This window comes from Mastigoproctus giganteus, chromosome 4 (genome assembly GCF_048544385.1).
Source record: "Mastigoproctus giganteus isolate SK-2022 chromosome 4, ASM4854438v1, whole genome shotgun sequence".
NCBI classification, from domain to species: Eukaryota; Metazoa; Arthropoda; class Arachnida; order Uropygi; family Thelyphonidae; genus Mastigoproctus; species Mastigoproctus giganteus.
In genome coordinates, this window is record NC_143578.1 from 68655418 (window position 1) to 68681778 (window position 26361).

Here is a 26361-nt window from a genome sequence, read left to right on the forward strand (position 1 = left end):
TGAGTATAATCTGAAAACAAAGGCCGTATCCTCTTAATGGAAGAGTCTATTTTCTCCAAGGCATAAAAAGGCATGGCAATCTCTGTCAAATGTGAATATCATGCTTATCATATTTTCTGATTCATAGGGTATTGTTCATTATGAATTTGTCCTGCATGGTCAAAGTGTACCAGGAATACTACCTAACAGTTATAGGAGAATAGTCTAGTGCTATTTGGAGAAAACAGCCAGCCAGAAAAAGTCTACTTCAGGGAATTGGCACTTGCATCATGACAATGTCTGCAAACACGATGCTTTCTATTCAAGACTTTCTTGAAAAATACTTTATCACTTTGCCTCCCCAGAGTTTCCCAAACTGTGTTCCGCAGAACACTAGTGTTCCATGGGATGTGAACAAGTGTTCTGTGAAAAATCGTAATTAATAATTAAAAAAATAAGATAAATAAATTTTGCATATTTGTAGCGTACACTACTTTTGTATCAGAATTTTTAAAACTTTTTTTTTGATTATTAATATACTGGCATAGACTAATAACCAAATAGACCGAGGAACACTATTTTGGCGGGCTTTTGGATAGAGAAGTATGCGTAGAGATAATGACATTTACGGGAAAGTAGCAATGTAGTGATCTAATATGCCATTCATATGCGATTTAGCCTGGAGTAACAAGGGTTGAAGGAGAGGGAGAAGCAAATCGATATCATAACTAAACTCACTTCCTTGTTAAAATTTTTTTGATAATTAATTATCAGTATTTAGAAATATTATTATTAAAATAAATGGCCATGGATTTGTGGTTGAAAAAAGGAACTTTAAAATGAGAAATGAGTACTTCCAGTATTGCAACTGTGGTCAATGAAAACGAACACAATATTGTCACGTTTCAAAGTGAGGATTTCAATTCCTTCAAAAAACAGGAACCAAAAATCCGAAGTGAAAAAACAGGAACCAACTAATAAAAGACCAAAATGAAAATATGATGACAGTTATCTGAATTTCGGCTTTACATTTTTTTGGAAATAAAGATGCTCCTGATGCACAGTGCGTCGCATGTAATAAAATATTAGTAAACATTTCTTTGGCGCTCACTAAACTTGTGTTTTGTAAGGTTCCGTAAATATATTGTAAGATGAAAAGTGTTCCATGACTAAAAAAAAAAAAAGTTTGTGAAACACTGCTCTAAACAGTGCAGGCACACTGATAGAACAGCTCATGGATTTCTGTGAATTATACACAAGAATGCTATCAGCAGATCTTATTGTATGGCCTCATCTTGAATACTGCATACAGGTTTCACTTTAGGAAGGACGTAATCTATTCAAGACAGTCTGGGCGAAAAAGGTTACTCTTACCAAGAATGACTCAGCTCTGTAAACTGTTAAAATGGATTTAGTGAACCATCTTTGATGGCATCTTTACTCATTCTCAGATAACATGCACACAAAGGGACGTGAATTTAAATTTTAAAATGATGGTTGCAGGATAGACATGCAGAAATTTGCTTTCATCGAGAGAGTAATTCATTCTTAAAATAAACTTACACCTGGCATTGCAGAAGTGGATATTTTAAAAAGTTTAAAAACTGAACAAATTATTATAAGGGTTGGACAAATGAAGTGGGCACATTTTTGAATGGTTTATTCCATATCATGCTGTATAAGCTTTCTTCCTTACATCATTTTGCCAGTACTACTATTAATACTAATAATTGTTTTTGAAATTCTGTGCATTAAACTGTGTGTGCAATTTCCACTCTTTATGATGTAATTTAATTAGATGTGCAAAAAGTTTACTAATATGAAGAAATTTATTCCAGTCAAGAAATTTTATTCAACATTTTTCTTGAAACCTTTGACTTCAATAATTTATGCAGTATTAGTACCAGCCATGTGGAGCAAGGAAACCCTAGGCTTTTTCTGCATGGAAAAAAAAAAAAATCTTTTTATGTATTTCATGCTGAATCAGCTGAACTTTGAATTTCTCTAAGCTTAATTACCTGTTAGCCTTAACATGAATATAATTAAGCACTCACTGACTAAAAAGTGCTATAATGCACATATTCAAAGTCTTTCTTGCCCTATTGCCAACATCATCAAGCATGCTGCCCACCTCTGGAATTTACCTCTGGTACAATGGTCTCAGACTGTTTTTAAATTCTATACAGTGGGATCAACTGATGATGTTACCAACAGCAAACTCTAAGTGGGAAGCATTCAAGGAATTAATAGTGGAAGCTACTAAAAGTTTCATACCTATTAAGAAATACTGTTCAAGGTTTAGGCCTAAAAATGATTATCAAATGAACTAATGAGACTCATAACAGAGAAGAAAAATGCATGGGACGCATATAAATTATCAGGCGACACAGACGCCTATGGCAGATATAAGCTAGTCTGTAATCAAGTCACAAAGGAGGTTAGGCAGGCAAAGGCAGATTACGAGAAATCTTTGGCAAAGGATGCTAAGAAAAATAGCAAGGATTTCTTTACTTATATAAACTCTAAAAGGAAGGGGATAAATCTGATTGGTCCACTTGATATCGATGGTTCAACTGTTGATGATCCTGCTCAGATAGAAAACAAACTGAATGAGTATTTTGCATCTACATTCACACATGAGGAGTTACTAACTTTTGAAAATGTCAGAAGGTTAACAAATTGTAGCAGGGTGCTTATGTGCTTAATGATTTTGTAATAACTGAGAGCAAAGTGGAGGGGAAATTGTTGAAGTTAAACATAAGAAAGGCACCAGGGGTGGATGGGATCTATCCAGTTATATTAAAGGAGGCAGCAAAGGAAGTAAACAAACCCTTAGCCATAATTATGAGAGCATCCTTGGACTCAGAGGAGGTCCCCACGGACTGGAGATGTGTAAATGTATCCCCAATTCACAAAGGGGAATTGAAGGGTGACATGAGTAATTACAGACAAGTTAGTTTAACTTCTGTTCCGGGTAAAATAATGGAGTCACTGGTTAAAGATGCATTGCAGGATCATCTAGACAAGACTGCAGCAATAATTCAGACACAGCATGGGTTTGTTAAGGGAAAGTCTTGTCTGAAAAATTTGATTGGTTATTATGATGTGGTTACAAAGCAGCTGGATGCAAAAAATAATTTTGATATCATATACTTGGATTTCAGGAAAGCTTTTGACACTGTCGCACATGGAAGACTACTGTACAAATTGGAGCAGAATGGTATTAAAGGTAAATTGCTACAATGGTTAAAAAGATGGTTGAGTGGGAGAAGACAGAGGGTGGTAATCAATGGGTGCTGCTCTTCGTGGACAAATGTTATTAGTGGAGTCCCACGTGGTTCGGTGTTGGATCCACTGTTGTTTTGTATATTTATCAATGATATCGATGAAGGTATATCATGCTTAGTGTCGAAGTTTGCAGATGATACAAAGGTTGGGAGGGTTGTTAATGACATTAATGGCAGTGTGCTACTGCAACAGGATCTAGAAAATTTGGGCAGATGGGCTAAGAAGTGGCAACTGAAGTTTAACCTTGACAAATACAAAGTACTGCATATGGGTAGAAGTAACCCCAAAGAAACGTATCAACTGTGTGGTACTACACTTAAGGTGATAGAAAATGAAAAAAGACCTGGGAGTAATTGTGCAGTCAGATTTGAAGTTTTCTGAGAAATGTAGACAGGCTGCCAAGGGCAGGTCATGGGGTTTTGTCAAGGATATACAGGAATTTTGCTAGCAGGGAAAAGGAGGTGATTGTCCCTCTGTATAAGGCAATGGTCAGGCCATGCCTTGAGTACTGGAGGCCTCATTTTAGGAAGGATGTAGATTTGCTTGAGTGTGTACAGAGAAGGGCAACAAGATTGGTGAGGGGAATGAAGGGATCCTCTTACTAAGAGACGCTTAAGTTCTGCAAATTGCAATGGCTGGAGACTAGGCATCTGCGTGGTGATCTGATCGAGGTGTATAAGGTCTTGAATGGGTTGAGCACAGCATAAATTCAAATTAAAGAAAGACAGATGTAGAACAGACATGCAGAAATTTGTCTTTAACCATCGGGTGGTTAATTGCTGGAACAAACTTCCATCTGTTGTTGGAAGTTGATAGGTTAAATAAATTTAAGGAGGAACTGGACAAACATTTAGAGGGAATGGTTGTGTGATTTTTTTTTTTTTTTTTTTTTTTGGCTGATGCTGCATAAGCTCATACACTGCTTTCTTTCATCACATGCCACTTCTACTACTACTACTAGTAGTACTTTGTTTTAGGCATGGTCTCCATAGCTGAACACAGTATTCCAAGTGCAGTTCCATCATTGCCTTAACAGTGATATTATGATCTTCTTTACTCTACATGCAACTGTTTGATAAATCATTGGTAGGAAATCATGGGCTCTCTTTGCTGCCTGTCTAAACTGCCTGGAGATTTTCATTACTCTTTGGGATTGCAATCAAGCCCATAGGTATTGTGGGCTTGATTGTACCTCTCAAATCTTTCTTCTCCACTGTCTTTAATTCAACTCTGCCTAATGTATAAGTTATTCTAGAGTTGTTTCCCAATAAATAACAACCATAAAGTATTATGAATAAGAAAAGATGCTGACCGGGCTAGCCGGGTGGGTAAAGTGCCTGCCTGGCAACCCAAAAGTCGCGGGATCAGAGTAGAAAATGCAAAAACCTTGCGAGGTGCAATATGGCCACAGAAGCTGATGTGCCAACAACTAACAAAAATTTTTTTTTAAAAATAAGAAAAGATAAGTTTATATTCTTGTTCAGTTCCTTCTTTTTAATGTTAAACCAACCAAAGGGTCACAGGAGTTTACATCTTCATTGTAATAGCTTATGGTAGTCAATGAACCAAAACCACAGTTCACAAACTGGTTATACATTTTCAGATGGATTCAATAATACAAGATATATATTATTTCAGGACAAAGGTCAAGGATCTCAATTTTCCAAAAATTCTCTAAAATATTTAAATTTCGTTTTAAAAATACAATAGTTAATATTAGTAATTAATCAATTATTTCCCTGCAATAAATAAGGATAAATATTATAGCATATTTTAGTTTAACATTTAAAATTAATGTATTAAGGAGCACAAAAAGGTTAAATATCACAGGAATAGTGGAAGACTGAAATCTCCAAATTGCATTCAAAATCAATATATTTATGAAAATGATATGGCATAATATACCTTCAAAGCTGTCTTTCAGAAAATTTGGATTTGGGATGAAGTTGTAACAGAAATCTCCCTCATAACCAGGATCACACAAGCACAGCACACCATTAACACATGAACCATGCCCCATGCAATGCAAGACACATGCAGGACCAATATAGACATTATCTAAAGCCCAGTATGGGGGAGAATCTCGCAAAGAGTAATATCCTTGATACCATCTGAATCTTACATTTCTGAAAAGAAAATTTGTTGTTAAATTATCTATTTTAAAATACATGGAGAAACTGGATCCATGTAAATTTGTTGCAAGACAATTTGTTGTATGACAGTTCAGTGCATGACAATTCACTGTATGCAACAATTTGGTGCATGAAAATTCACAGTATGCAACGATTTGGTGCATGAAAATTCACTGTATGCAACAATTTAGTGTATGACAGTTCAGTGTATGAGACAATTCGTCGGCTTGATTGCATGAAAGTTCAGTGTACGAGACAATTTGGTGAATGACATTTTGCTGTATGCAACAATTTGGTGAATGACATTTTGCTGAATGCAACAATTTGGTGTATGAATGAAAATTCAGTGTATCACACAGAGATCAGAAATTAACAAAATCACTGAAGTAAAAGGTTAAGGAAACAAGAAAAAATTTGGGAATATAGAAAGAAAGAATGCAGAAATTTATAAAAAGAAAATAATATATTTTTTAGCCATTTCTTTTGTATAAAAGGATTCATGACGATCTTTCTCACAGGCAGGTTGGAAAGTGAGTATATGCCTACTTCAGCATGACTCTGTCCATATTATCATACCTTTAATTCAGATAAGATTATTTACTAGTTGAAATACCTACTAGTTGAATGTTATGCTTTTCCAGAAGCACAAATTTGTTGAGGGTTGGGGAGCAAGAAGAAACTTATGGATGCGGAAGCCAGGCGAAAGGAACAGAAATGAAGATTATTACTGTGAAAAATTACTTTTTGTTCTCTGGACAATGATGTTGTTCCACAGACCACAATAATTTTTGGTCTGTGGAACAACTCTTTCCAATCACCAGCGTCCCTCCCAATAAAAAAATGCGACTTACAGAAGTGAAAGCAAAGTGTGAAAAAGGTTCTCTTGTATCCCAATCTTTAACCTGCCTGTGGTACTTTTTAGAAAACAAAGGTGGAAGTAAACTCCATCAAAAATATAAAATATCAAGAATGGCATCGTGATCGCTAAATTCACCATTTACAGCAAGGCATGTTAAATGTTAGCATTTTCTCTCTTGCTTTGCCATACACTGAATTCTCCTAAATAATTCACTAAATCATTGTACTAAGCAAATTTTCATAGCTACCAACTGTCTTTCACTAAATTGTCACATACAGCAAAATGTTCTTCAACAAATTTTCATATACACTCAATTGTTGCAAACAGTGAATTGTCATAAACTGAACTGTCATGCACCGAATTTTCATATACAATAAACTGTCATGCACCGAATTATTGCGTACAGTGAATTGTCGTGCACCGAATTATTGCGTACAGTGAATTGTCGTGCACCGAATTGTCACATACAGTGAATTGTCGTACAACGAATTGCCTTGCAATGAATTGACATGATCCAGGAGAAATTTATTACATTGAATGCCTAAACTTAGTAAACCTTCACTCAGGAGCAATTTTTGTACATGGAGTTTATTTAAAATCCATAATACAAATGCAAAAATTAATAACAGTACTTGCTCTGAGTGTTACATTAAACCTTAGAGTTACACTTTTGGTGAATAAGTCAAATTAAATTCTTCTTACATCAACCCAATCTGAGGAATAACCATTTATCACAACCCTCTGCCTCCTGCCCTGAAGCCATCCAGCTATCCATCTAAGGATTTTCCCTGTGATTCCAACTGCTCATGTGGGACTGAGTCAAATTCTTTGCTGAAATCCAAATAAACAATGTTGAAATTATTCCCAAAGTTCAGCTCTTAAGTGACCCTGTCAAAATAGCTAACCAGATTAGTTAAACATGATTTTTCCTTTACAAAACTATGCTGAGTATCCTTCAGAATTTCAGGTCTATCTAAATGATCCTGAATTTCAACTTTGATCATTGTCTCCATTATTTTCCCTACTACTGAAGTTAGACTAACCGGCTGGTAATTTCCCACTTCACTGTTACAACTGCCCTTATGTATTGGAGACACATTGGCACTTTTCCAATCCAGTGGAATCCCTCCAGAGTCCAGTGATGCTCGCATAATTAGCCTCAATGCACTCACTTGCCACCTCCCTTAAGATTATAGGGTATATGCCATCAACCCCAGGAGCCTTACTGGTCTGTAGGCTCGAAAATTTTTTCATTAAATAAACATGTGAAATTTCAACATCATTAATTACATTTTTTTTCAACTTCACTCCCAGAATTTCTCATTGACGTAAAGAGTTTTTATTCTGTAAATATCGATGCAAAGTAACTGTTGAGTTCATCTGCAACTTCAGTTGGGGTATCTAATACTATCCCACGTCAATTACATAAGGGTCCAATCCGGTTTGTTCTTCTCTTCTTTGCATTTATATATGTGAAGAATTCCTTATCTCCCCTCTTTGCTCTTTTCGCCAGCGATTTCTCATAATCTGCCTAACTATTTCTGTGGCACACAGATAAATTTGTAGCTGTTATAGGCTTCAGTACTTTTTATTGCTCTGTAACTTTTCCATGATGTCTTTTTCTGCTCAAGTAATCTGGTGACTTCATTATTCATCCAACTTGGAATTCTCCTCATGGAGTGTTTTTTTTAATGGTATATACACATTCAAGGCTTCTATGATTAATGTTTTAAAGGTATACCATAGTTCAATTGTATCCGCTCTCAGTGAAATATCTACCCAGTTAATAGAAGCCATGTAACTTCAGAAAAGGAAATTAACTGTCGTAATTTCCTTTTCTGAAGTTATAACCCATTCCTTTGCCATTAACTACTGCTACATCTCTTTCATTATCCATTCTAGAATTCCGTGATCGGTTCCTGTACTGTCTGCCCTGTTATGTCATCTGGTTCATGGGTGATGAGGAGGTCTAGAATATTCTTTTCCTTAGTGTTGATAAAAACAGCAATCATCTAGTTGATTTTAAAATTTTGTCCCCCATGTGGAGTTTCCCTCCCATTTGCTCCAATTAATTTGAGGCAAATTAAAATCACCCATAATAATACATTGATGCTTACTTGTCCATGCCATTTGCATATAGAGGCTCTCATCATAATCTTCACAATCACTTGGCCTGTAGATTACTCCCACTCTCATTATACCTTTGCTTCCAACAATCTCACTTCATACAGAATCTATATTAGCATGCGAAATGTCTGAATCCAGGAAGGCTTTCATTGCACTCAGGCTGCTTTTGATAAGAAGCATGACACCACCACCCCTTCTATCTTCCCTATCCTTCCTAAATACATTATACATAACATACTGAAACTCGTCATCCCCTATCTCCAGGTGGCACCACATTTCCGTAAGCCCTATTATGTCAGCATTGCTTGTCCTAATGAGCAGTTCAAATTCACTCATTTTATTGATGACACTGCTGACATTACTGTATAAACAATTAAGACTTAGTGTTCTTGTATAGTTAACTACCCTGACACATCCCCTTAAAGTTATTTAAGGGTGTGTGTCAGGTATTAGCTGACACACCCCCTAGTATTAGCTGCCCACTCATTTGAAACGTTTCTGCCCACTCATTTGAAACATTCTGTTGCAGTAACAAACAAGAACTCTTGAGGTATGTGCAAGCGTTAATTTGACCAATATTATCAGATAAATGTGTATCTATATTACCCCTGTCCCCCCCCCCAAACTAGCAGTTTCCCTGAACCTTTAATGTATCCTCAATAATACTGGCAAAAACTCTTGCACCACCTTTGTTTAAATGTATCCCATTTCTACAAAAGAGATTACTTCTACCTACAAGTTCGGGCCAAGCTGATAGAAATTTCCCCCTAAAAGCCTTACAGGAATCCTTCAAAGTCTTAAGTTAATATTTAAGTTATATTTAATTATATTTTAATTAATGTTTAAGTCTAATAGAAATGATATTTTTAATGTTCAAGAAGAAAACTAGTTAGTAAATTATTAACATTTATAAAATTGTAGGATGTATATTTGCTTACCCACAAATCTGAAGACCCTTCAATGGTATAGACACTCTGTGCCACTGTGGATGAGCATTACTATAATAAATAGATGGAACTTCAACTAGATGAATACAATCTGGATTACGACTGTAGGGTACCCTTCGTAGTTTCACAAGGCTCCACGACCTTCCATGATTCACTGAATATTCAAGAAAAACTGGATTTTCTGGTAAGATTGTAGTGCCACATCCAACTTTAATCTGAAAGAAATTAATTAGAAAAATAAAAATAATCTGGATTACCTAAGAAGAAAAATGGCAAGTCAGTAAATTTGTAGCTTTTTTTTTATGTTACAAAATTTCTGACATATAGAACAACATCAATACAATAATAAAAACAATGGTTATATTAAGATGGAAACATAGTCTCAACAAATATGAAATGAGGATATTTATTATATTCTTCTTCACATTTTAAAAATCAAAAATTTCTAAATTATAATAATTATAATAACACATGCTGTTTTCACCTAAAATAATAAAAGTGGTTCTTTCAATTACACAGGCATGAATAAAATAAATTGAAAATTCTCAAGAATAATATTATTTTGGAATATTTTTCATAAAAACATTTTTGTGGAAAATATTCCCTATTCACATCATGAGGGAATACCATATAAGCCCAAGTAATATAAATCAGGCCCAATCTAATTCCAGGTGGACAGAGATAATCAATTTAAAAAAAAAAACAAAAAAAAAAAAAAAAAACCCTTATAATGTAGCAAAAGTATCAAGTGATCACAAACATACGGAAACATGCAACTTTTTTTGGCTGATTCATGTATAAGCTTTGCTTCCTTCATTCATTATGTCAACACTAATATTAATAATAATTTGTCATTACAATTTCTTATCAATTGATCATTGAAAATAAAATTAAATGCTTATCTGTCAACTGAACTGACCCTTGAAGCGTGGGGCCCTTCTGATGATTATCAGACTGGATAGTCTGACCCCCGCTTATGTACAATACAATGTATAAAACTGTTAAAAACAATAAGAATAAAGTAAACTATCAAAAGTTTAAAATAATAAAATAAAATTACCAGTAAGTATAAAACCACATAAAACATTTTTAAAAAAATATATTTTATTAAAAAAAAAATATATAGAGTAGGCTTTCAGAATAATGGCACTTTCAGTATTGAAGGAGCCATTATTTTGATTTTTCCGTTATCTAGAAAGTTTTATTTTTAATATATTTAATGCAGAAATAATGAGGCTAAATAACTAATAAAGAGATTAAGAATTCAATTTTATTAACTGCACATAAAAAACATAAACATCCTGTAATATGTAAACATAAAACAAATATATATAAACATACTTTAGTATATAAACATAAAAAAGGGAAAAAAAATTATATTCCAGTTGATCCCCTTCGAATGTGTTTGCTTTAAATGTAGAGGGTGCCATTTCTTCTAATACTTCAACTGTACATTTTCTTGATTGTTTTCTTTAGGATTCTTTAGGAATAGTAACAGCTTTTTTCAAAAATTTGCTTATATCACTTTGTTTCATTAATGCTCATTTTTTGTTATCATGGTGTTTATCAGCATGTGCACTTGTATTACTTCTTCCACAGTAAAGCTTATATTTTGTTCAAAAAAACAAAGAATATTTTCCATGCTTGATTCTGCAACAGCCCAAGTTATCTTTTCAGTTGTGTCAATGTCCTCTTCTTCTACATCTGAACAAAGTGCACCATCTAGTTTCTCAGGAGTAATGACACTATCAATGATTTCTTGATCTGAGAACAACTGTGATAATTCAACCTCATTATCAACAGAAAGCCATTCATCGGTATCTCCAACTTCAAGGCTATGTAAAGGATTTTCTGTTGTGATGGACTGAACTGTTTGCATTATTTTTTCAATACTGCTTTGCCTTGACCATAACCATCAGCATCATCTTCATCAGATGGTAAGTCAGCAGACGTGACATTTGACCATAATTCCGCCATGCTCTCACAAGAGTGACGGGTTTCACTGTATTCCAAGCAATTTCTATAGAATATGTTGCATCTTTAATTGTGAAGCCTGAGACAGCGTTGCTAATCATTTGCTTCATAAAATCACTTCTGTAATGGCATTTAAAATTTTGGATAACTCCTTGATCCATGGGCTGAATGAGAGAAGTGACATTGAATGGTAAATAACAGGGAAAATATTTCCACAATCACAAACCAAATTGGATTCATGAGGATGGGTCCTACAGTTATCAAGAAGTAAGACACATTTAGAATTTGGACTCTTTCCCCATATAACGTAAATTCTTTTAGACTGCTGAAAAGAATTCAAGAGTCAACCAATCTTGAAAAATTTCCTTATCCATCTCTAAGCATTTTTTTGGGCCTTATAAGTCACCAGCTAATGCATAATTCCCTTCAAGGCTCATGGACGATGGTAATTACCAATTACTAAAGGCTTAATTCTGTGTTGGCCCAATGCATTTGCACACATAAGAACTGTAACTCTTTCTTTATTTTGCTTAAAACCACTTGCACTTTTTTCTTTGCAACCTACCAATGTCTTTTGTGGCAAATATTTCCAGTACAGACCAGTTTCGTCAGCATTGTATATTTGGTTAGCTATAAGATTATTGTCATTAACAAGCTTCTCAAATGTCACACTGTATTCTTTAGCTGCCTTTGTGTCAGCAGACTGTTTTATTCCCACAATGTCTAATTTTCGAATTTTGTGTCTTATCTTAAATTTAGTTAACTATCCATCAGTAAAAGCAAGTGTATCAATGCCCATTTTTTCTTTCATATCTTTCGTTTTGGCAATAATCATTAACCCTGATATAGCCATACCTTCCAATCGTTCAAATAAAATTCAATTCATGCAGAACTCTATCTGTTTTCTAATTTTTGCTTGTGTAAACTTTTCTATCAGTTATCTTATTGTTCTGAACATGTAGTAAATTCTAAAAGTTTGTTGCTCTAAATGTTTAATATCATACAATGTTGATGATCCAATGTTATATTCTGCCATTAATACACTCCTGTTTACATGCAGTTCTATTTTCTTTATTATATCAAGTTTGTCAATAAGCTTTAATGTTGTTCTTCTTTTCTTCTCTGTACGAGGTTTATTAACTTTAAGAGCCATAGTGAGGGGTTTTTAATTTAAAATAAATGTAAAACAGCAGTATTACATTAGGTTAAACAGAAGTACTGATATTTGTGATATAAAAACATAAACAGATGTTTACATAAACAGAAGTTTACATAAATAGATGTTTACATATCTGTGTAAACATCTAATCTCAATGTGCCATTAGCTCAAATATTCCATTATTTGAGGTGCTGTTATTTCAACAGTTTACTGTATAAATAATACCTCAAACAGTTTCTTTTCTTCATTGGAAATGTTTGATATTAACCACCAGGCCACCATTCATCATACAGAAAACATTAATCCTGTGTATTGAACAAAAGTGTCTGGCCTTGTTATAAAACTGAACAAAATCAAACACTTTCAGTTTCAAGTATTTTATTCAATAATATAATTTTATTCAATTATTTTAAACTGTTCATAATTACTGTATTACTTTTTTATATTTATGCAATTATAGACCTACTTTATTTTTCTGTTTTATTGGTTGGTTAATTTTCTATACAAACATCAAGGTCTATATGGAAAATTAAAATAATAAATTCCAACATATTATTAACATGAAAAAAAGGTAACTTTATTTAAGTAACAGCATATATTACTACTGATGTCATAAAACTAAAAAAATAAATAAGTAATAATACCAATAAATTTCAAAATGGAAAATACTGGTCCTTACTTCAAATTGAATTACATAATCTTCAGAAACAACCATATCCCTTGTATATACTGCCCTTTCACCTTCAGTAGCTCCAAACATCAGTGATTCTCTGTGTTCATTGCTATTAAAAAATAAATATAAATGTATAATAAATTAAAAAAGTAAACTGAGTTCCAAGTTCAGAAAGACAAGTTAGTTAGTTAGTTAGTTATTTGGTTTTTAGGAGCATTAGCAACTAAGGCCATATTGCTCTGGGATATGCGGTGGTCATTCCATGACCTTTCCGCATCCTCCGTATTTGGTGGTGATGGGCTCGAACCCCGGTCTAATCAAGAAGCGTGTGCTGTGCACTGCTGCTCTTTCCCACCTGGCTATGGAGGCACCCAGAAAGACAAAGTTATGCACTTTGAATAAATTTAAAGGTCTATAGCTCTTGAGCTATATAAAATATTGTTTGCCCCTAAATTTTTACAGCAAAGTCTGCTTACATAGTTTCAGTTTTCAAATAAGCAGACAACCCTTTATTAATGAGTTGCTACTCTGAACTATTAACTCCTATGAAGGAGTTTGTTTATGTATGGGTATGCACTTACATCATTTCTACTACCCAGGTAGTATCAATGCATCATTTAATCCTATCTCATATTGTGAATATCTTTGCAATGAGTGGTCGAGGTATTGCAGTGCTTTGAATAAGTAATGCTTCACCAATGGAGAAGACCAATGTTACTTATTCTCAGCAGATATCACCACCAAGACAGCACCATTTCGAAGCTTGTTGGCTTACACATCGGTGGTTGGGCAGGTACCCTGTTGTTGCAATAGTGACAATGAGATGCTTAATGGTGTGTGTAGTTTAATATAAAAATATTTCATTGTGAAGGTATTCACAATATTAGATATAATTAAACAATGCATTCATACTACCTGCGTAGTAGAAATGATTAAGTGCAGTTCCCATGCATAAACAAACTCCTTCATACTCTTAGGCATTTAGCCAAGAAATATTTTTAGATTAAACCATGCACACCATCAAGTATTTCTCATATTGTGCAGTTATACTTCATAACTGGGTTGTCACTATTGCAACAACAGGGTACCTGCCCACCCACTGATGAGTAAGCCAACAAGCTTTGAAATGGTGCCATCTGGGTGGTGGTATCCGCAGAGAATAAGTAACATTAGTCTTCTCCACTGGTAAAGTGTTACTTATTCAAAGCAGTGCAATAAGCAGTGAATACCTCGGCCACTCGTTGTGAAGGTATTCACAATATGAGATATAATTAAACGATGCATTCATACTACTTGGATAGCAGAAATGATGTAAGTGAAGTACCCATGCATAAACAAACTCCTTCATACTCTTAGGCCAAGAAATATTTTATATTAACTCCTACATGAGAGGATATTGAAAAGTTTATAAAACTCACACCAGTAGTTGTATATTACTTTTCAATATAGCCTCCACAGAATAAGGAGCTCCACTTGCTTACTCTAACATTGTGGAAATGCAGTTACTATACTCTTGATTCATCAAGGCCTAAAAAAATGCTTTAACAGCAGATATAATCTCTTTATTTGTTTTGAATTTTTGTCCAGACAGCTGAAATTTAAGTTTTGCAACAAAAAGTTTAAGTTTGAGAAAGAAATATAAAATTTCATGCAAATCAATTCATGTTGGATCGCATTGTTATGTGTGAATGGACAGACATTGGATGGGCACGCTAATGCTAGTTGGTGGTTTTCACAATGTGCTTAATCCCTTCCCGGAACATTTTTTTCCTGAAAATGTGCCATAGCAGATCGATTTTTTTTATTTTACAGATTAAAAGTATGCATCATGCGAATACTCATTGTATAATTTTTTGTATTTTTTATTAATTTTTTCATAGAAAATACATGGAAGTAATTAACCCATTTGGGTTATCCCGAGTTATCTCATCTATGCCAAAACTCCAGCAATCTACCAAGTGATGCACACCCGATTCGAGCCTCAAAACAGAAAAACCAAGTGCAAACTACTCTGGTTAAAAAGGACATTGTATTATTAGGAGACTCCATTGTCAGGGAAACGGGGAATATTTTTTGTAATAAAGATAGGTGGAGGAGAACCAGGGTATGTCTGCCGGGAGCAACTATTGATGATGTCACCAACAGACTGTCAGATTTTAAAGGGGGTAAAGAAAATATTATTATTCATGTGGGGACAAACGATATTAAACGTACACGATCTGACGATTTGTTGGAAAAATACAGAACCATGCTGAGGAAATGTCGCGAGCTAGGTCATAATGTCTATGTGTCTGCAATTCTGCCCAGACACGATAGGAGGGATTATATGTTAAGAGCCTTGTGGATTAACTCAAGACTTGAAGGAATCTGCAAGGCTTTAGGGGGTAAATTTCTATCAGCATGGCCCACACTTGTAGGTAGAAGGAATTTGTTTTGTAGAGACGGGATACACTTAAACAAAGGTGGTGCAAAAGTTTTTGCCAGTATTATTGAGGATACCTTAAAGGTTCAGGGAAACTGCTAGTTAGGGGGGATGTGGGTAATACTGACACGCGTTTATCTGATAATATTGGTCAAAGTAACTCTTGCACATACCTCAAGAGTTCTTATCTGTTACCCCAACTGGACGTATTATCTAGATGTTCTGGGGGCACAAACGTTTCACGTGGGCGGGTAGCTAATGCGAGGGAAGAGAGCCTAAAAAACTTCAAGGGTTGTGTTAGGGTTGTTAAATATACAAGAACAGTAAATCTTAATTGTTTATACAGTAACGTTAGAAGTGTCGTCAATAAAATGAGCGAATTCGAACTGCTGGTTAAAACAAGTAACGCGGACATAATAGGGCTTACAGAGACGTGGTGCCACCCGGAAATTGGGGATGATGAGTTTCAGTACGGCTTGTATAATGTATTTAGGAAGGATAGGTTAGATAGAAGGGGTGGTGGGGTAATGCTTCTTATCAGAAGCAGCCTGAGTGCGACGATGGCTTTCCCGGATTCAGACGTTTCACATGCTAGTATAGAGTCTGTATGGTGTGAGATGGTTGGAAACAAAGGTATAATGCGAGTAGGAGTAATCTACAGACCAGGTGATTGTGAAGATTATGACAAAAGCCTCTACATGCAAATGGAATGGGCAAGTAAGCGTCAATGCCTTATTATGGGTGATTTCAATCTGCCTCTAATTGATTGGAGTAAATGGGAAGGAAACTCGACATGGGGAACAAAATTTTTAAATCAACTAGATGACTGTTATTTGTATCAACATGTCAGGGAAAATACTAGAGAAAAGAGTATCCTAGACCTCATCATCACACATGAATCAGATGACATAACAGGGCTGACAGTAGAGGAACCAGTAGCAGGAAGTGATCACGGAGTTCTACGGTGGATGATGACGAGAGAGGTAGCAGAAGTAAAAGGCAAAGGAATGGGTTTTAATTTCAGAAAAGGAAATTACGATGCCTTAAGGTACTACATGGCCTCTATTAACTGGGTAGATATCGCGCAGAGAATGAATACAATTGAACTGTGGTACGCTTTTAAAACATTAATCACAGATGCCTTGAATGCGTATATACCATTAAAAAAATACTCCACGAGGAGGGTTCCAAGTTGGATGACTAGTGAAGTTGCCGCATTACTTGAGCAGAAAAAGGTGGCATGGAAAGGTTACAGAACAACAAAAAGTACTGAAGCCTATAACAGCTACAAGGTGATGTGTAATAGAGCCACAGAAAAGGTTCGACAGGCAAAGGCAGTTTATGAGAAATCACTAGCAAACAGAGCAAAGAGGGGGGATAAAGAATTCTTCACATATATAAATGCCAAGAAGAGCAGGACAAACCAGATCGGACCTTTATGTAAGGGAAAGGGGATAGTAATAAATACACCAGCTGCCGTTGCAGATGAACTCAACAGTTATTTTGCATCGATATTTCAAATGAAAAGCCTTTTGTGGCAAAGGGAAATTGTGGGAGCGAAGTTAAAAAATATGTAATTAATGATATTGAAATTTCGCAAGATTATTTAATGAAAAAACTTTCGAGCCTACAGACCAGTAAGGCTCCTGGAGTTGATGGAATATACCCTATAATCTTAAGAGAGGCGGCAAGCGAGTGCATTGAACCATTGAGGCTAATTATGCGAGCATCATTAGACTCTGGGGGGATTCCCTTGGATTGGAAAAGTGCAAATGTATCTCCCATACATAAGGGTGGCTCTAAAAGTGAAGTTGGAAATTATCGACCTGTCAGTCTGACTTCAGTAGTAGGGAAAATCATGGAGGCAATGATCAAGGGTGGAATTCAGGATCATTTGGATCGAATTGAAATTCTCAAGGATACTCAGCATGGTTTCGTAAAGGGAAAATCATGTTTAACAAATCTGGTTCGCTATTTCGAAAGGGTCACTCACGAGCTGGATTTAGGGAATAATTTCGACATTGTTTATTTAGATTTCAGCAAAGCTTTTGACTCAGTCCCACATGAGCGGTTGCTTTATAAGCTGGAACAGGTTGGAATCACTGGGAAAATCCTTAGATGGATAGAAGGATGGCTTCAGGGCAGGAGGCAGAGGGTTGTGATAAATGGCTATTCCTCAGATTGGGTTGATGTAAGAAGTGGGGCTCCCCAAGGATCAGTATTAGGACCACTGTTGTTTTTAATTTTCATAAACGACATTGATGAAGGGATAGAGGGCGTGATGTCTAAATTTGCAGATGATGTTAAAATTGGGAGAGTAGTTAATGATCACTGTCAAGCTGAGCTTCTTCAGAGAGACCTAGATAGACTTCAGGAATGGTCAGAAAAATGGCAGCTGTGCTTTAATCCAACAAAGTGTAAGGTATTACACCTGGGAAACAGTAATCCCAAAAAAACTTATTCACTTGGTGGAGTTCAACTAAACCCAGTACTGGAGGAAAGGGACTTGGGTGTTACGGTGTTACGATACGGTCAGACATGAAATTCTCTGAGCATTGTAAACAGGTTGCAAGGAAGGCCCATGGTGTCCTATCAATGATCTATCGAACTTTTGCAAGTAGAGATAGGGACGTGATAATCCCATTATATAAGGCTTATGTTAGACCACACTTGGAATACTGTGTTCAAGTATGGAGACCGTACCTGAAGAAAGACATCGAGCTTCTTGAAAGGGTGCAAAGAAGGGTAACTCGCCTGGTGAGATCGGCAAAAGGGCGTCCTTATGAAGAAAGACTTCGAATATGTGGGTTGCAGAGTTTGGAAACTAGACACCTTAGAGGAGATTTGATTGAGGTGTTTAAGGCTCTGAGAGGCATCAGTAAAATGAATGAGGACAAAATTTTCAAGATTATAAATGATGCTAGAACTAGGGGACATAAATTCAAGTTACGGGGGGAAATGTTTAGATTGGATTGCAGGAAGTTCTATTTTAGCCAGCGAGTTATAAATTACTGGAATAAGTTGCCTTCATGGGTGGTAGAGGCCGACAGTTTGGGGAAATTCAAAGGTCATCTGGATAGTACTTTCGGGTAAGGGAAGCACATAGGATGATAGGTTTAATTTCCTTTTTATTTATTTTTTTATTTTATTAATTATTATTATTTAGTTATTTATTTTTATTTTTTTGTTTTTATCATTGTTTTGTTCGGATTTATTTTTTTTAATTTTTTTTTTTTTTTTTTTTTTTTTGGCTGGTGCAGCATAAGCCATAGGCTTTCTTGCACCATGCGGCCGTTACTAATACTAAATACTAATACTAAAAAGTGTGCAAATTATACAGATTTTTTTAATAAATTAGTGCTTGAGCTAAAAGAAAGGCACAGAAAAAGTCTTCATTACTCATTATATAAATAAATTTAAAAAATCATGTGGAATGCACAAGCAGTAACCTCCCGCCACAAGCAGTAATCGCATTACATTCGAAAATATTGAGAAAACTCAAGATTTACCTGCTTAATGCAAAATTAGCCAGACAAATGCCAGAGAAAATACATTTTAGTTCTAAATTTGGAGGTATTATTGTTTGCTTCGGGTATTATTGTATCCCGAGATATTTCTTGTAGTTCCAAATAACTTTTAAAACTAAAAACGAGAACGAGATATCTCAGGATAATCCATGAAGGGGTTAACAAGCCTTTCAAATATATATAGCCTATAAAGAGAACAAAATGATTACAAACACAAATATTTAAATCACTTTTACATCTAATTAAAAATTTTATTATTATTAAGATAAATAATAATAAAATATTAATATCTTTATTAAAATAAATTCTATATAACATGTCTGTCAAAGCATATGCAAAATACAAGCTTTTTCATCAACATCTCTCAATGTGAAATACTGTTTGTTTTTTCTTGGAAAATCTGCACTAGAAGTCTGCTCATGATGAAGACAATTTTCTATTGTTATTTTTGTTATTTTTGGTTTTTAGGAGCATTAGCAACTAAGGCAATATTGCTCCGGGGATATGCGGTGGTCATTCCCTGACCTTTCCGCATCCTCCATATTTGGTGGTCACGGGCTCGAACCTCAGTCTAATCAAGAAGCGTGTGCTATGCACTGCTGCTCCTGCCCACCTAGCTATCGAGGCGCCACACACACACACAATTTTCTACATTTTAAAATTAAGATCAACTTTAGGGTTTTATTTGTCACAGACAGGTTAAGTTCCATTCTGTTCTTTTTGATATGACAGAGAACACATTCATATTCTTCATTACTATGAGGAAAAAGAGGATGAACTTAACATTTAGATATCTTATTATATTTCAAAGTTCCACCTGTTCCATAAAAATTAGCTAACTTAATCCAATTTTTAACACTTTTATTGCTGTTTTTGCTTTTCTGTTCAGTTATAAAATTTATTGGATTGTATATTTCTATTTCAAATTTATGGTGAAGTTACTGTTTGTGCTGATTTGATTAAGTAGGTGAAATGTTCTCTTATTTGGCAAGTAATTTACAAAATAATGTTAGTCAAAGTAGGAAGAAATTTTTTTGCCATTGTATTCACTGTACTGGAGATAGGTATAATTCATTAATATTCTTTTATGAAATTCTGCAGGTGTGTTTTTTTTTTTTTTTTTTTTTTTTTTAGGAGCATTAGCAACTAAGGCCATATTGCTTCAGGGATATGCGGTGGTCATTCCCTGACCTTTCTGCATTCTCCGTATTTGGTGGTCATGGGCTCAAACCCTGGTCTAATCAAGAAACGTGTGCTATGCACTGCTGCTCCTGATAACCTGGCTACAGAGGCGCCCCCTGCAGGTGTGTAATTATTATTATAAGAATATTTATAAAATTCTATAATTCTATAAATTTAATATTGTAATAAATAATGTAACATGTATATTGTTGTAACAACTGGGAATAGTGTAATATTATTATTGTACTTATCTATTTCTTAGTATTGAAATACAGTACTGCTTAAATATTGACTGATTTCATGCCTAGACTATAGAAACAATGCAAAATGACTCAAATCTATAAAGAAGCTTTGTCTTGGAGACATGGGAGAGGGGGGTGATGAAGGAAGTTTTCCTACAAATTAGAGTCTTATTCTTCTTCTCTTCTTCCAAAATTAAAATTATGGGAAACAATCAAGCACTCAGCTATCCGACTGAACAACAGCACCTACCTTCATGCACTATGAGAAAAACACATAGGTCTCACAGGGAGTAGCTATTTTTAGTGACTTCATTGTCATGGAAACAGACATAGATTATACAAAAAAGAGCAGGTGAAATAGGATTGGGGTATGGCAGATGGCTCTTTGCTGGATGAAAAACCCAAGTTTTTCATCCAGAAAAGAGCCAAGAGCAAAAGTTAATCATTCTAGAAGAGTATCACCTTTTAAAGGCATAAAAGGTCATATAGTTATACAAGTGTGTTATATAAAGGTTGATGATATTAACGCAGTGATAGTTGTGAAGGACTTGTCAAGTCCTACCAATTTCTCTCATGAGCAGCACTGCTGGTATATATCACCATCTTTCCCACAACAGATGGAAAAGATCTGAATTTGAATTCCATCAATGATGGAAGGGATTTTTATGGTCTTTTTTTCACAATGTGACTGAGTTAGTCGGTTTCAGGTGAGGGTAGCATGGTTTTTAATCATGAAACGTGTTTTTCATCCAGAAAAGAGCAAATCAACCCATAGAACACATGAAATTTACAGACATATTACATACAGTGCAATATGTCCTAAGCTGCTGATGTGCCTAAAACCCATACAAGAACCAACCAACCCACACAATGGCTGATAATGGAATTATACATGTGGAAAACTTGTCAGATCCAGAATGATTATTTTTGTTGCTATTTTTACTTTCCACTTCTTCATGCTACTTTCAGTTTCAGTGAAGTGTAAAAAAAATACATTTCTTACCAGAAATCGAATACCCTTTGTTTTATGTTTGATTATGCTTGCCAGCATGACTCATCATACCGCAATTTCCACATACACAGGTTTCTGTATTTACCCATAATATATATATCTTAATACAATTTAAGGAAGTAGATATGACACTAATCTGTTGCATTACCTGCAAATAATGATGTTTGTATGTGCTCATAGATGACAGTAATGTGTGAGAAGGATTGACATGTTCAGTCTTTTCTGTCTGCTTCCCCCCCCTCTCTCTTCTCTTTCAGTAATGGAAAGACAGTTGTTGTGGGATATGTGTACATTTATCTGTTGAATACTGTTATTTATTCTGCGTTTTGCTCAGCACTGTATTGTTAAAATGTTTACATACCCACAGTTTAAGACCCACTGCCCAAGAGGAGCTAAAAGAAAACCTCGAAGACAACAATGGAGATGGACAGATGAAATTCACAAGTTTGTGGGTAGTAAATGGATGGCCATTGCACAAAACAGAAGAACTGGAAAGCTGCTGGAGAGGCCTTCATGATGCAGTGGACTGATGATGGATGATGATGATTAGTAGAGGCATATGATGCAGGAAAGCAAGCTTATATAGCATCGGCCAAATAAAAAAAAACCTGCCCATTTCACCCGTTCATTCACTCCAAATGCTTGTCTAGTTCTGCCTGAACTTATTTAAGTTGTCGACCTCCACTACGACAGATGGAAGTTAGTTCCAAATATCAATGGCTAAAGTCAAATTAAAATTTCTGCACATCTATTCTACAATTGTCTTTCCTCAATTTGAATTTATGCCTCTTCAGGTAAGTAATCTGAGCAAAAGTAAAGAATCCCATTAGCATTTAGCATGCACAAACTATGCAAGGCCTTGTACAACTCAATGAGATCACCTCGCAGGTGCCTAGTCTCCAGATGCTGCAATTTGCAAAACTTAAGCCTTTGTTGGTAACAGCAACTCTTTGTTCCATTCACCAATCTTGTTGCCCTTTTCTGTACTCGTTCAAGACCTCTACATCCTTCCTAAAATGAAGCCTAACCTAACCTCCAGACCTGTATGCAGTACTCAAGGTGTGGCCTGACCATTGCCTTATACAAGGGGACAATGACTTCCTTATCCCTGCTAACAAAATTACTGTATAACTTGTCTAAAGAGCAAGTAGAACTCCTTGGAGCAGGAACTAAAATTACAGTATATTAAAAATGCCACAAAGTGTTTTCAAAATATTTTGTTAGAATGTGTTCTTTAATGTGCTCGTATGTGTTTCTGTAAAGATATTAGTGATCCTTCTGAACAAATTGGGCACTGGACACAATCCTAATGAAAGGTGTATGTTTACTGATGCCTCAAAATCAAGTTTAAAGGCAGCTTTTCTGCACAATGGAAATGCATTCTCATCAGTTTTTCCATTTCATGCCATTTTGCTTGAAAGAACTATGAAAGCATGTCTAAGGTCTTGAGTGCAAAGTTGCTTGGAATGGCTGTGGTGATCTTCAGTGTGGATTATTCACTGGTTTGCATGGAAGTTTATATATGCTGTTGTTTTCTATGGTTGTGGATAGTTGTGTAACAGAAAAAAATTTGTATGCAGCTGTGGGAAAAGAGGAAGGAATTTTTACCAAGGAGAAGAAATATACAATTTATTCCACTGGTTGAACCAAAGAAGTTTTTCTTCGACCTTATTTAATTTTATTTATTTATTTTTTATTTCATTTCATTGTATTTTATTTTTACAGGTGGTACGAGAGAACGAGGGTAGCCTTGTGCAGGCGAAGTTTTTACTGCTCCTCGAATAGAGAAGTTTTTTCTGTTTTATTAGCTTAAATTGGCATATTAACTTATTTTCTAGATTAGCTTTATATATTCCTAGGTATGATACTTAATTTAAAGTTTAAATTAGATAGAGATCTGTAGGTATTACTTAGTATCGGTAAGGGTAGAAAATCCACGTGTTATAAATTGCAGCTCCGCTGAACGAGAAGTTTTTTAGCCATATTTAGCCGCTTTATTGACCAATTGTTATATAAAATTATTTTCTATAAGTAGCTTATAGACCTAGTCAGGATCTTTAGTTTATTCTGAATTGAGACAGCGAGATTTGGCAGTTAATTAATACTTAAGTGTCCCTAGATTTACCGTTCGTAACATGCCGCCATTGTTATATGATACAACTTTATATCCCGAATTAATATCCCGAACTTATATCCCGGGTTTGAGGACGAGAGTTTCCTGTGCGGACGTGCCTTTCTGCCGCTCTTGGAACACAGAAGTTTTTTCTGATTTATTTTCTGCTTTATTAGTTTAAATTGACATATTAACTTATTTCTAGAGTAGCTTTATATTCCTATTTATGGTACTTAAAGTTAAAGTAACTTAGATAGAGATTTGTAGGTATTACTTAGTATCGGAAAGGGTATCAAATCCACGTGTTTACCATTCATAAACAGCCGCCATTGTTACGTGAAAATTAATCAGTAAAATCTATTAATCTTGTCAACTTCATTGGCAATTAAATTGTACTTTTAACTATACATATAACCACTTAGGTTACGGAACATAAATAATTAGTAAAAATAAATAATTAATACATAACTTGATACGGAAGTTATATAAAGGGATTTCGTAGATAACACTCGTTACTGAAACGCGATACAGCATATCCGGAATTCGATAGCATTAGCTTTGTATAGTATAGTGCATAATATAATATTGTCAATTAATCAGTAGATCTATTAATCTTGTTAAACTTCATTGTCAATTAAATTGTACTTTTAACTATATATATATAACGACTTAGAGTACAAACGTAACAAATAATTAATACATACTTGATACGGAAGTTATATAAAGGGAACTCGTAGATAACACTCGATACTGAAAAATAAATATAGCGTTATAACTGTGCTCAGATACAAGTTTAAGGTTTTAATTTTGTTCTGAAATTGTAATTTTATTGACATTTAAAACGAAATCATGACTCTGACCAGAGCAGCAAAGCAAAAGGCTCAAGCTAATGAGAGTGCTGTGACTCAGGGGAGAACTGAGGGGAGCAGTTGCCCTCTGAATCACAACCTTTTAAGATGCACTGTTTGCTTGATGTTTGCGGAGCAATCGGGTACGGGACATGATACTGCCATGGGGGATGTCTTTGTGTGTGCACGATGCAAGGAGTGCAAGGAAATTAGGCGACAACTCAGCGTTGTTATGGGCCTATATGAGACCTTGAAGGACAGGGTGGATGCCCTCGAAGGAAATAAATTGAGGGGCCCATCAAGCTCTCAGCTGCCCACATCAACGCCAGAGCTTGCACTTGGTCATCTTGCAAGACAGAGGCAGCCCCCAAGGCAGAATGCGCTGGTCCCACAGAAAATAGTAGTTGTTGGTGACTCTATTGTCAGGGAAACGGGGAACATGCTTTGTAAAAAGGATAGGTGGAACAGGACCAGGGTATGTCTGCCAGGGGCAAAGGTTGATGACGTTGTAGAGCAGATATCATATTTTAAGGGCACAAAAGGTGATATAGTTGTACACGTTGGCAATAATGATATTAAGAGTAGGAGACCAGCGGAATTACTTAACAAGTACAGGTCACTGTTGAAAAAAAGCCGTGAAGTAGGGTTGAATTTGAAAGTGTCTGCAATTCTGCCCAGACACGATAGGAGGGAGTACATGATGAGAGCCTTGTCGATCAATTCGGCCCTGGAAAGATTGTGCAAGGCTCAAGGGGTAGCATTTTTTTCAGCCTGGAATGTACTTGTTAACAGGAGAGATTGCTTCTACAGGGATGGGATACACTTAAATAGAAAGGGTGCAAGAATATTTGCTGATGCTATCGAGGCAGTGTTAGGTGGATCGGAAAACTGCTAGCTTGGGGGGAGACAAAGACTAAAGGATTAACAGTAGCCACTGGCAGAGGTGAAAGAGATTCTTGCACTGCTTCTATTGGAATGAGCAGAAGCCTGAAAAACAAGATGCAGGATATTTCAGAGACTGCTGGAAGTCATTGCGGTACAAGTAAACACATGGGTTGTGTTAGGGTAGCTAAGAATAGAAACAGGTGCATGTATACTTGCGTGTACACCAATGCTAGGAGTTTAGTAAATAAATTTGATGAATTTGAGGTATTGCTCAAAACATCAAAGGCAGATATTGTTGGGATATCAGAGACGTGGTGTCACACAGATATAAGGAATGCAGAACTGGAATTTGGGGAGTACAATGTGTATAGAAAGGATAGACAGGACAGGAGGGGAGGAGGGGTTATGCTATTAGTTAAAAAACACATAAAATCCAAGGAAGTGAAGCCAGTCGACATTGATGGACAGGGCAGTGTCGAGTCAGTTTGGTGTGACATAAGCATAGGTAAATCAAAATTGAGAGTAGGAGTGTGCTATAGGCCTAATGACTCAGATGAGTATAATAAGATACTGTACAGGGAAATAGAATGGGCCAGTAAATCAGAGAGTCTTATAATGGGGGATTTTAATTTCCCAGATATTGACTGGAATTTGTGGGTTGGTCACTCACACACTAGCAAGGCTTTTGTGGATTTATTGGATGATTGTTTTCTACACCAGCATGTTCGGGAGGCAACTAGAGGGAGTAATACTCTTGATCTGATTATCAGTAGTGATTCTTCATGCATTAGGAATCTGCAGATACAGGAACCAGTAGGTGGCAGTGATCACAGTGTGCTGAAGTGGGATTTACTCAAGGAGGTAACTACCATCAGGGTTAAAGGGAAGGGTTATTGCTTTCGTAAAGGAGACTATGATGGTCTGAAACAGTATTTAAATTCTATACAGTGGGACCAACTGATGATGTTACCAACAGCAAATTCAAAATGGGA

At 35.6% G+C, this 26361-nt stretch overlaps 1 protein-coding gene across 2 annotated transcripts in view; it reads right to left on the bottom strand.

The window, feature by feature from the left end:
• LOC150086817 (reelin-like) overlaps positions 1 to 26361 on the bottom strand; it is a 1004591-nt gene that overhangs the window by 409549 nt on the left and 568681 nt on the right. For both annotated transcript variants that reach the window (XM_090372773.1, XM_090372772.1), the window contains 3 exons: positions 13145 to 13247; positions 9324 to 9547; positions 5173 to 5393 (listed from right to left, as the gene is read on the bottom strand). In XM_090372773.1, coding sequence (XP_090228899.1) covers positions 5173 to 5393; positions 9324 to 9547; positions 13145 to 13247 — 548 coding nt within the window. The remainder of the gene's footprint in view (positions 1 to 5172; positions 5394 to 9323; positions 9548 to 13144; positions 13248 to 26361) is intronic.